The following is a 12653-nucleotide window of genomic DNA, read 5'->3' on the forward strand; positions in this document are numbered from 1 at the left end:
AGTAATGATAAAGTCAAGCAAAAAGTCTGTTACTGCACCATAGTATTCTTAACCAAATTCGTAATTTATGTGTGAGCCATTAAGTATTATTGAAACCGAACACAAACCAGTGTGATGGAAATCAGGAAAAACTACTTAAATTGCTTGTAGGGAAAAAGGAAGTATTATTATATTGCAATTGCTTACTGCATTTTCATGTCAAAACGCCTCTTGCTGGAGTACAGCAGTGAGAGCACAGGCACTCTGAAGGTGTTTTTCTGAAGGATAACTGAGAGAGGTTATATAATAATAGATAATATGATAATTAGGGCTGGGTACCGAGTTCGATACTTTTTAGGTACCGACCGAATTGCCTCGATACCAGAGCCATAGAGAGAAATTTTTTCATAGAGAGAAAAAAGATCTCTCTATGGCTTTGCTCGATACTATCGAGTTGTTTTTCGGTACCAGATTTCGATACCTAAGGGGTTAACTCATCAACGTCAGTGCTCAAACAAATACATATGAAAATTCTACACACACGAGACGCGCGGAACATACTCATACTCACATGAGACGCGTGCGCGCACAAACTGTCCACGCACATACTCATGAGACGCGAGCACACACACACAAACTCGCGCACATACTCAATGAGACGCGAGCAAACACACACAAACTCTCCGCGCACATACTCATATGAGACGCGAGCACACACACACAATACCCTAAAGATGTGGAAAAGTCGATCAAAAGTGTGGCTACATTTCTCCAGGCTCGATGCCAACAGCGCGCGATGCAGTATTTGCGATAAAATAATTGCTGCAAAGACCGGCAGATATGATGAAGACCTTGACAGTGCACGGAGTAAACATAAGAGCAGAAAGTTGCTCCGTCTTCGACTGGTAAATGAAGAGATACCTTGTTGATCACTCTGACAGTGTTTATATTGCAATAATAACCTACTGAAGTACACTGCCGTTCAAAAATGAGTTGGTTAGTCAGAATTTTATTTCAGTAAGGATGCATTAAAGTGATCAAAAATGACCTTAAAACGTGTAATGTTACAAAAGATTTCTGTTTCAAATAAATGCTGTTCTTTTGAAATTTGTATTCATCAAAGATTCATGAAAGCAGCAAGCAGCAAACTGTTTTCATATTTCTGAAGGATCATTTGACACTGAAGTAACGATTTAGAAAATTTTTTTGACGTCACAGGAATAAATTACATTCTGAAATATATTCAAATAAGATTTTAAATTGTAATACTATTTCACAATGTTACAAGTTCTACTGTAATTTTGATCAAACAAATTCAGCTTTGGTGAGCATGAGCTCTTTATAAAAAAATGTTGTTCCTTTGTGCACTGGCTAAGGAGCATGAGTCAAACTGAAAAAATAAAACCAAAGTTTTTCTGAGGTAATGTGTTGTGTAATATTGTTAAAATGGATTTCATAAAATTGGTATCGAAAAAAGTATCGTTCAGGAACCGGTATCGAAATCAAGGTATCGGTAATGGTATCGAAATGTTTTGAACGATACCCAGCCCTAATGATAATAGAGGTTTGGAACAACATGAAGGTGAATAAGGCCACATTTACACTGCAGGGGCCTGATGTATAAACGTTGCGTACGCACAAAATGGGCATAGAAATATGCGTACGCATTTTTCCACGCACATATCGGGATTTATAAAAAATAAACTAGGCGTAGATAAGTGCGCACCGTAAGGATGCTCTTGACCGTGCGTACGCACTCTTTTAGAAGAGTATGTGTTTTGGCGACACCAACTGGCCCAAATAGCAATAACTATTTAAAATGAAAAACTTCTAAATTATCCTATTACATCACCCAATAAATCAAATTGCATCAACCCGAATTATCATTATGATATGATTATGATGGAGTTTGATGGATTCATTGATTTTAATAAAATTTGGACTCTATTTCATTATAGCTCTGCACTGGTGTCTTGCAGAAGATCACTTTTAGACAGAAAATCTAAAGAAATACAAGATAATACAAATATAATTTCGCTCACCAACCTGTCACTTGAAGCAAATATCCATCCCTTCTTAAATGTCCGCGCCAGCGAGCGCGTTGGGCCGTTTAGTGAAACTGATGCAAATAACAGTTTAAATAAATAAAATACTTCTGATATAAACTATGTTTTACTTATGATATAAACATTTAGATTAAATATGCCATTCAAATTAATAGAGAACACTTAAACATGAAATCATTACTGAGAAGTTACAACATTTTTTATATTCAAATTCAATCAATAGAAATATTTGTTGTGGATGCGATGTTTTTGAACACGTTTCCTGTAGCGTGCTGTGTTTAAATGTTTTAACCACAGAGATAATTGCTTATCATGATAATACCAGATTGTCTGAGAAAATAGTTTCGTGCAAATAATGCCCAAGGCCTATCTGTTTCCATTAAAAATATAAATCAATTAAAAATACTATTCGGCCAGTGGAAAAGATTAAATGTATTTTACACTATTTGATTTATGTATTCAAAAACAAGACAAGGATAGGCAAATACATGACTTTTATTAATGTAATGTGTCTTGTACCGTTAAACGTTATCACGTGGATGAATAATCATATGCAAATGACATGCAGATGAGGATATGCATAGTAAAACTAGGCGTTGTAAGCTCCATATATGGTTATTTCAGGGTGGAGACGCATGTGCGCACAATCTTCCGCTGACTGGGATTTATAAAGTGAATTCTGCGCAGGTTCTGGCGTACGGACGGTTTTATAAATCTGAAAACTTTTATGCGTACGCAAATTCTGCCTTATGTGCGTACGCACACTTTAAGGATGAAATCTACGCAAAGTTTTATACATGAGGCCCCAGGTCTTGATGCCCAATTCCGATTTTTTTATTATATCCAGACCATTTTTTTTGACAACCCAATCTTCTTTTAAAAGTGACCCATATCTGATATCTGCATTTACACTACACTTGGCGAAACAAACAAAAAATAACATTATGATATCAAGAAATCAATTTCAATAGTACATTGAGTTTAATTTATTGACATGGAATTCATAGAAACATTTTCAATACAATAGTTTCATCCTTGTATCAAAATCATTATACAGTACAAATTCTTCAAGACAGTGATTATGTACACAGATCTGCTATAAAAGTTAGTGTGTACTAATGGCCTTGTGGTAGAACATTTGTTAAGCATGTTAGAGGTTCGACTTTGCCCTCGTATGTGTTTTTTTTCCTCATTAAAACCAAATGTGTTCATCAGAGATTGTATCTCAAGAGCAGGGACATGTTTGTGTGCATTTTATTTTGTGATTTCACTGGAACGAATTGTGGGGTAACAGTTTAGGACCCAAGGACCAGATGTTTGAAAGAAGACCCAGAGTCAGAATTATAATGAATTGGAGAAAAGTTTTACTGAAGACAGTTGCTTCAGGTTGCAGTTTCTGATTGGCTAAGAAAAAGATAAGCATAGTAATTTTCCACACATATACAGATAGACTGAAGCATATCTCCATCGATTATGCAGCTGACACTCGGACCCTGAAATCAGGCACGTTGTGACCTTCCAGGTCGCAGATTTGGGTTGCTGGGTGCCAGTATGTCCCGAACAACAACTCAGTCAATCTCCAACAATGCCAGTGGTTCCTTAACCTGTAACCAAGAAGACTAACACACACACCGACACACAGCTTTTCCAAGGTTGGATTTGGCCAGGCTCTAACTATAAACAGGAGAGTCCTCTCAAAACATCAGGATAATGCGTTCTTTCTCCCAAGGAGAGCTACACTTTAGTCTAACTGGAAAGTAAGGCTTTAACAAAGAAATGGTCCCTTAAACTATTGGCTTCAATGACCCCTATACGTTTTAACACATTGAAGACCTTTCTCAAACACAAACTGCATTCAGATATCAAATACTGACATTAAAGAATACATGAAAAGAACATTTCAGTAATCACACTGGTAACTTCTATAACAAAGTAAAATCTCCAGAGAAGTCATTCAAGTCATTTGATATTTAGAAGGAAATATATTGATTAATACCTTGCTTATAATCACTCATTACATATATATTGAAGCAGCAGTGGATTCCAGTCCACCCCCTTCAGAATAGAGTCTCAACAACGGGACTGAAGCGTGTGTCTGTGCACGAGCCGCCGTCAGCGGCAACGAGCACTCGGGATGATTTCAAAAGCAACACATTTCAACGGCAGATCGCCACTTATTTAACACAAACGGACGAAATAAATATTCTGCTAGTCAACTAGAGAAGTTTATTTTGTTGTAGATATATCTGTACTGCTAAATATTTCAAAAAGTAATTTCTTTTTTTAATGACGTACAACTCACATTGACGGGGATATCCGATCTGTCCGCTTACACGGCAGGCGCAAATGCACGTATCCGAATCATATCAGATTTATTTCCACATATGAATGAGGCCTGAAACCGATCTGAGAATATCGGAATCCATGTGCTTTTTTGTGCTTACATGTTCATGGGTCATATCCGATCCGGAAGAAATCGGAATTGGGTCATTTGAACCATGCAGAGTCAATGCGGCCTAAATGATGACATAAATTTCATTTTTGGGTGAACTGTCCCTTTAAATATTTTAGTATTGAATTTGTGGATTATAGAATGAAAGTTCCCTTTCATAGGTTAACTCATTGCTGCATTATTAGCTGACTCTATGGAGCAAACCCTTCAAGTGTGACAATTGTCTGAAGCCCGTAAAGAATCATGGCAGTTTGTTGGCTGATGGCGCTGGCACCACCCACCAAAACACTGTTCCTCTGATTTCTCAAAAGAACATGCTTGTGCCATCAAAACTCGGATGATCTGCCTGTTCTCATTTCTCTGTTTCCTGGTGTTTGAATATGTTTGTGTCTACTTGCGTTGGGCTGCACGATATTGGGAAAAACTGACATTGCAATATTTAGTTTTTCTGCGATACATATTGCGATATGAAATTAATTTCACCAGATGACTTGAATTAGAGCTGTCACGATTCCTCGATTAAATTCGAGTACTCGATTAAAAGAAATCCTCAATTGCAGTTTACCCGTGTGGAATAACCAGCAAAATACCGTAAGTTGCACATTCCACGGATGAGAATTCATGAATTGCATTATTAGACACCAGACCGTTGGCACCCTCTGCAGGCACGTGTTTTAATACATAATGCAGACCTGCCAACCTGTACGCATTTTGCATAGCAGGTATGCATTGTGACATTGACTTTAGCAACAGCTAAAGAAGAATTTGACCAAATTTTACCTCTGCGTTTTTTAACAGTCGCCGAGCGTTAAAGAATGTTCAACTTCGCGTAAAACGCAGCGCTCATCACTGTCACTTTTTACCCAGCCGTCCACAGAGGAGTAGGGGTGGGACCACAGAGGAGTAGGGGTGGGACCACAGAGGAGTAGGGGTGGGACCACAGAGGAGTAGGGGTGGGACCACAGAGGAGTAGGGGTGGGACCACAGAGGAGTAGGGGTGGGACCACAGAGGAGTAGGGGTGGGACAAATACCACATCGACCAATCGCCACAATTCTGCTTGTACAAAGTACAACAAGAAGCATAATAACGGAACAAAAAAAATAAAAACAAGAGCCAGAGCAAATACTTTACATTTTATTAAAAAAAAAATGTTTATATAGAAACAATACAGAAACAAATTATCTGTGAAATGAGATACTAGCAAGGAAAGTGTCTCAGCTGAAAAACCGCTGCGCTGCCTAAACGCTCTCAAGCGCCCAAAGCTAGGCTAAAACGCTTTGGTGGACACGTGGCCTAAGGCTGCCCAGCATTCGGCTCGTGTGATCAGTCTGGCCATGATTGAGTCTGCTTTGTCATTTCCACCACATGCTGTGTTTCAGATGACAACAGTTCAACTATGTTTTGAATCTAGATTTTTCAGCAGTTTGCTCATGCTGCACGCAATGGTGCCCGTGAATCATGGGAGTGGTGCTCATGACCGCAGTGTTGTGAGGAGTTTTATACAAGTCCGGGAAACTTGCGATCCAATCTCTTTCAGCTTGGGTCATTATTGTTTTCACTCCATTGATGATTTTGTCAGTTACATCATGTTCCACATTAGATTCTCATTCGTGCAACAATGCTTTGAAGTGTGGAAAGTAGTGCTTGGTTTCACACGAGCACAGTGTCATGGTTACAACACTTGGTGCGTGTTAGGCTCTTCATGTTGAGTCCGGCTGTATTCTCCTGTTTTGGAACGGTCTAAAGTAAGAACCGCTGAGGCGTATCTACCTTTTCTTTTTTTTTATTGGTGTATCAGTGCATTGTGAACTCCACTGTGCTCTGCAGTGAAATCCTCGGATGACAGGAGTGTTCCTCGTGTTGTGTATTCTCCTGTTTTGGACTCGCCTGTCTCGCGATAACAGTACAAATGTGTATTTTGAATGGCATTTCTTTATATAAAGTGTCTTTAACTACTATGTACTAACATTTAAATTAATTATTTAATGCGCCAGCACTCTGTTTGCATGCACTGTGCATGATTACACTGCACGATTAATCTCACTCGTATTACGTATTTAATCTCTCTCGTAAGGTAAATCATCTCCACTTTCATCCCCTACATGTTTTTTTTTTTTGATTTATTGATCTCATCAGCTAAAACATCATCACATGTTAATTTACTTTCTGAAGAAGTGCAGACCCGAGTGCAATCAGATTTCCAAACACACCTCCTACAGGTGTGTCAGGTTCGACACTGCAATCTTTCGTTTAAATCATGCTCTGTTTCAGAGTAAACCTCTAGTGTGAAAGCCCCCGAAGACACCGGTGTAAGTTTGGAAATAACTATGCTTTAACCATGCTTTGACGTATTGGGTATTGGATATCAAATGTTTGAAATGGATGTATTATTACTTGTTTATCAAGAACTCTCTTCAAACAGAGAGCTGAAAGATTATTGAAACACCATAAAGGCTCACCTAATTTATTAGAATTGGTTTTGTGTTTCTTTGACTTTACTTAACAATTCACTTGAAATTTGTTAATAATAAGTAAGTTTAGACCTGGCTTTCAATTATGTCTCTGTTGAAGTACTATAATTACTCATTTTATGCACAGGGCCCAGTTGTTCAAACCATAGACTGTGGTTCAAACGTAATCTGACCGGATTTCAGGTTTCAAGATTTGATCAAACTTTGAAAAATGGGTTGTTCAAAAGAAAAAAAAATCTGAAATTGGATTAGATCACAGTCTAATCTTTGTTTTAAACTGGATCAAACCATCAGTACGTGTTGTTGAAAAAATGCCTGAAGTAAGGGCATCACCATACTTTCCCCATATCCCTATTCTCATGTCCCTGTTGTGTTTTCCTCTTTTGGCAGGAGATTCAGCAAGAGACTGATATCCCAGAGAGAGAGCTGGTGCGGGCACTGCAGTCTCTGGCCTGTGGAAAGCCCACACAGCGAGTCCTCACTAAAGAACCCAAGTCGAAAGAGATCGAGAGCGGCCACGTGTTCACTGTCAACGACCAGTTCACCTCCAGGCTGCACAGAGTCAAGATTCAAACCGGTAACAGTCATCTTGTGTTGATGCTTTAGAACTGACTGCAGCTGTTAGTGGGTGGGATATATTATTATATTATATATATTAGGCAGAAAGAGAACATTTCGTCCTCTAAGGCCTCGTTTACACTGTCAGTGAAATGTGACCCATTCCGATTTTTTGCTCGTATGTGACACAGATCGGATGTGTTCTATGACCGTGTAAACAGGAAAAAAAACATGCATGCATTCGGATATTTCGAGATCGGTTTCAGGCCTCATTCATATGTGGTATTAAATCAGATATAAATCAGATATGTGCCAATGCGACTGTCATGTAAACAGGCAGATCGGATTTTCTGAGGCATTACGTCTCCGCGGTTTAATGACGAGAGAAACCCCGACGCGCTTCTGCAAAGGGACGGATGGCCCGACGAAACGTTGTGTCGTCGTAGGAGAGGAATGAGGACGGGCACGGGAGGTTTTCACAGGATCGTAAATGTAATTGTAAGCATTTAGTAATTTATTTGTAATAAACACTTTAAGTGGGCTATTTAAAAAGTGTTTGGACTATTTACATGTTAAATTATATTTTTTAAAACATACGCGCAGAGTGTGACGTCATATTGTGTGTGCAGAGAAAGAATTCGTCCGCAGCTGCTCAAAAAACAAAAAATGTCCACAGCTGTTCTACTCCTGAGCCCAACTCCACCGTTAGTGTCAAGGTTTTTGTGTTCTGAGGTTGTTGAGTTTTGACGAGTTTCATAGACTTGATATTGTTTCTTATTCAAAAGTGGTGTTTGGCGAACTTTGCATATATCGCGTTCGTCCATCTGTGCAAGAAACTTTAACCCTTAAGCATGCGCAATGTTTCAGATAGTATGGCAAGTGTAAACACATGAATCGGATATGGGTCACAATTGAAAGATCGTGTAAACGGATGGTCAAAAAAATCAGATATAGGCAACAAATCAGAATTGGGCATCAAGATCTGCAGTGTAAACGAGGCCAAAGTTGATGTGTTAGAAGCAGGAAAAATGGGCAAGCGTAAGGATTTGAGCGAGTTTGACAAGGGCCAAATTGTGATGGCTAGACGACTGGGTCAGAGCATCTCCAAAACGGCAGCTCTTGAGGGGTGTAACTATCCATGTGTATATATACCGACAAAGTTATCTCTCGATATTTTCACTTTTGTTTTATATATATATATATATATATATATATATATATATATATATATATATATATATATATATATATATATATATATATAAAACAAAAGTGAAAATATCGAGAGATAACTTTGTCGTCAATATCGCACATCCCTAATGTACAATATTAATTTGTATTTCTTCAGGTCTTAAAAAGCCTTAAAAATGTGCATCAGCTCTGGTATGGACGTCAGAGACGTTCTCCTAGGTAATCATTTGGAAAGCTTTTCCACTAACCTGTTTGTGTCTCTTCCCTGCAGTTGCAGCCAAACAGGGAGAATCGGATCCTGAGAGGAAGGAGACGCGACAAAAAGTGGATGACGACAGGAAACATGAAATTGAGGCAGCTATTGTTCGGATCATGAAGTCCAGAAAGAAAATGCAGCACAATGTTCTTGTAGCAGAGGTGCGGAGACTACACTTTTTTTGTGACAATAGTTTGAGCATAAAAAAAAAAGATATTTGTAATTGGAGCTTGTTTCTGCCACAGAGTAAAAGAATAAAAAGGGTAATTGTAAACTTGCAATTCTGAGGAGAACATTTTTTATTTTTTTTTCTCAGAATTGGAGTTTATAATTCGCAATTGTGAGTTTATAGCGTTTATGAGAAAAGATGTCAGAATTGCGAGATATAAAGTCAGAATTGCGAGATATAAAGTCAGAATTGCGAGTTTATCTTGTGGTTTTGAGAAAAAAGTCAGAATTGTGAGATAAAAAGTCACCATTATCTTTTTAAATGTTTTATTCTGTGGCGGAAACAAGCTTCCATATATTTGTCTACATGATCTATTTAAATATAGTAAAAAGCATAATGAAGTATATAGGATAGTGTCAGTGTGAACTGTGTTTTTATATATACTTCATTCTGGCTTTATCTGAGAATAACCGTGATGTCTGTGGTTTTTGTGGGGGACGTAAAATAAGATCACCAACATGTTCAGTTTCACTGTATTCAGAAATGTTTTTTTTAGACTTTTGCTTGTAGAACTTCAGTTTTTCTTGTGTGTTTTTGCCTTTAGGTAACCCAGCAGCTGAAGGCACGATTCCTCCCAAGTCCCGTGGTCATTAAAAAGCGTATTGAAGGACTTATTGAGAGAGAATACTTGGCAAGAACACCAGAAGATCGCAAAGTGTACACATATGTAGCATGAAGGAGCGAAGTTGAATCTGGCATGAAAGAGCGAGTGAGAGTGAGCAAGCAAGCATCGTTTTTGGGACTTAGTCACACACCTCACATGGGATGTTATTTTATTTTATTTTATGTCCTTTTTTGCCTTTGTTGTCATTCGTACTGGGAATAAACTGAGAAGAAAACCTTGTTTTAAATTGTTCTTACCGATTCCCACAAGGCTTTCCACTGGATTAGATTCAAAGATTTTACAGAAGGTCTTGGTCTCTATGAGAGAATTGTTGTTTTTTTGTGTCTGTCCCTTATAATCATACAACTAAATTAATAAAGTAAGTCACACAGTGTCCCATCATTGGATATCATTAAGACTATTCATATCATTAGGAAATTCCTTCTGTTTTTTTCTTTTTTTTCTTTTTGTTTTGTTTTGTTTTCTTCTATCTGTGTAAGTGAGTTTGGTTTATGGCACCTTATAGTTTGTTCAGGTTTCATCTCTGCCTGCCGGTCGCCTGTGCTTTACTGTCAGATTGTCAGAGTGGACACAGGTGGACTTGCACAGCTTACAAAAAGGTGGTTTGGCTGTATTTTTTCCCTCGCAGTTTCCTTTTTTTTTTCTTCTTCTTCATGTCTGACATGGCCAATTGTAAGATGACTTAAAAGCATTTTATTTTAAAGGAATTCTTTTGAATGCAGTTTAAACAGAGATGGGGGATCAGTTTGGGTTTTCAGCATTATTATATTTCAATGTGTATAAATTGTAAAATAATTGTTATTGTACTCAATGCTGAAGTGAACTGTACAGGGCCTTGTTTTCATCAATAAATGTAGAAAAAGAACGGAAAAAAAACAATAAAAGGATTGGCCGTTTTGGGTCAGACTGTTGGTCTTGCTCTAATCTTCACAATGGAGGATCCTGGAAGTTTGGACATGAAAGAAGGGATAGCTGTGTGAAATTACACATTTCAACTCAACATTCAGCTGTTCTCACAACATTTTCTCATTCTTTTTATTCACATATAAACATTGAATAACGTGCGTACATGGAGTACATCAAATATGGTAAATGACCAGTGAAGGGAGTTCCCGCATGTGACACAAGCACTTTGGAGTTTCCGGAAGGACTAATAATGTTTGTTCTCGCACATAAAAGCATTGATTAATGTTTACAATTGAATAATTTAATTTTTTTTTTCTTTTCTTCAGAAGACCGCTGGATTCTTATGGATTAGATTTGCATTGTCGTTATCAACTTTGAAGCATGAAAGTGTTGGTAGCATGAGTCTTCAATAGGACAAAATGTATGCAGGTTTGGAATGGCATAAGTGCATCGGGTTTCCTCCTGTCCCGTAAATTATGTAATCGTCCCGTATCAGATCTGTCTGTTTGAAGAATGAAGAAACAGAAAAAACTGAGACACTAAATCCAGAAGAACTGGGGCAACCAGTGCATACAAAAATCTCACTGGATTATTACAATTAATGTCAAAATGAATGTTTGGAAATGTAAACTGATATTTCCTACTGACACACTACAGCAAAAATATAAATAACTGACTTAAAACCATTGTTTGTGGTGAAAATACTAACGTGCCAAAGACTTTTGCTCAGTAGCCTATACATAATAATCGTGGCACATGCAGTTTATGACATATAATTTTTTTTTTTATAAAAATGGGACAAATAATTACATAATAATGTAGCCTAGTTCTAATTTAAGTAAATTAATAATAAAAAAAAAATTAAAAGTCATCCAGGTAACAGCTGGGGGGGTGAATGGGTTCGGGTGGATGCTTCGGGTGGTTAGTTGGCTAACTTAAAAATAGTCAGATGGTTGCCTCTTTTTAGTTGCCAGGGGTGAAAATGAGTCATCCTTAACATTTTTGGTGTTTTGGATTCACTACAGCTGGAGAACAATTAAATACAAAATAGGTTGTAGGCTCTACTGGGTGATTTTTTTTTTTTTACTGAGTAACTATCATCATTTTCCCAGATAGTGTATTTTTAGGCATTCTATTATCTAAAACAGCCTGAAAAATAGTGCATTTAGCTGACGTAAATGGGGAAAAAATCTGAATGTTTACATCGTCTGGCTCCGCCCCTGGGGTTATATATATATATATATATATATATATATATATATATATATATTAATTAAAAGGATTTCTATATTTTATCCACTCAATAGTCTACAATATAATAGCCATATAAACGTAGCGTAATTATAATAATAAAACATAGTGGGATATTCAGTGATATTGGCTGCAATATGATTGGAACTGACCAGTGTACTAAATCCATAAGTGTCAAGACAAATACAGCAACAAGCAAAGAGGCATTGACAGAGAGTCAAGAAATGATGATGAGAAGAATTATTATTAATATTTCAGTAAAGTTCATTAAATCTATTCTGTTGTTAGTGTGGTCTATAAACTTATGAACTGTGTATGGACTGACAAAGGTGTTACATGAGGAAGCAATTTGACAACAATGCAGTAAATATTTTAGGTGCATCAAAAAGCGTGCTCGTTAAGATACCAGCAGACAAGCTAATCCAGCACAAATTAGTGCATAAAAGGCCACCAAAATGAAGTATTTGAACCTCATAATTAAATACAAAAGGAGGAGAAAAACTGCAAAAAGGTGCTTCAGAAGATGCTTTTTAAAGTCTCTGTATCAACTGTTTGGCTGTCTCTCTCTCACACACACGCACACGCACACACACGCACACACACGTCCGATGACAGCATCTGCTCGGGGTCAGTCCCCTGTCCCTCGACTGTTATTGTGAGGAGCCCT

The 12653-nt window shown here is 37.6% G+C and overlaps 1 protein-coding gene across 1 annotated transcript in view; it reads left to right on the forward strand.

The window, feature by feature from the left end:
- Positions 1-10740, forward strand: part of cul3b (cullin 3b) — a 32137-nt gene extending 21397 nt beyond the window's left edge. Inside the window, exons 14-16 of the mRNA XM_084125783.1 lie at positions 7361-7547; positions 8991-9136; positions 9749-10740. Of these exons, the coding sequence (XP_083981909.1) occupies positions 7361-7547; positions 8991-9136; positions 9749-9880 (465 nt within the window). The 3' untranslated portion in view covers positions 9881-10740. The remainder of the gene's footprint in view (positions 1-7360; positions 7548-8990; positions 9137-9748) is intronic.
- The last annotated feature ends 1913 nt before the right edge of the window (positions 10741-12653 follow it).

Source organism: Abramis brama, assembly GCF_963993115.1.
Source record: "Abramis brama genome assembly, chromosome: 10".
Lineage (NCBI taxonomy): Eukaryota > Metazoa > Chordata > Actinopteri > Cypriniformes > Leuciscidae > Abramis > Abramis brama.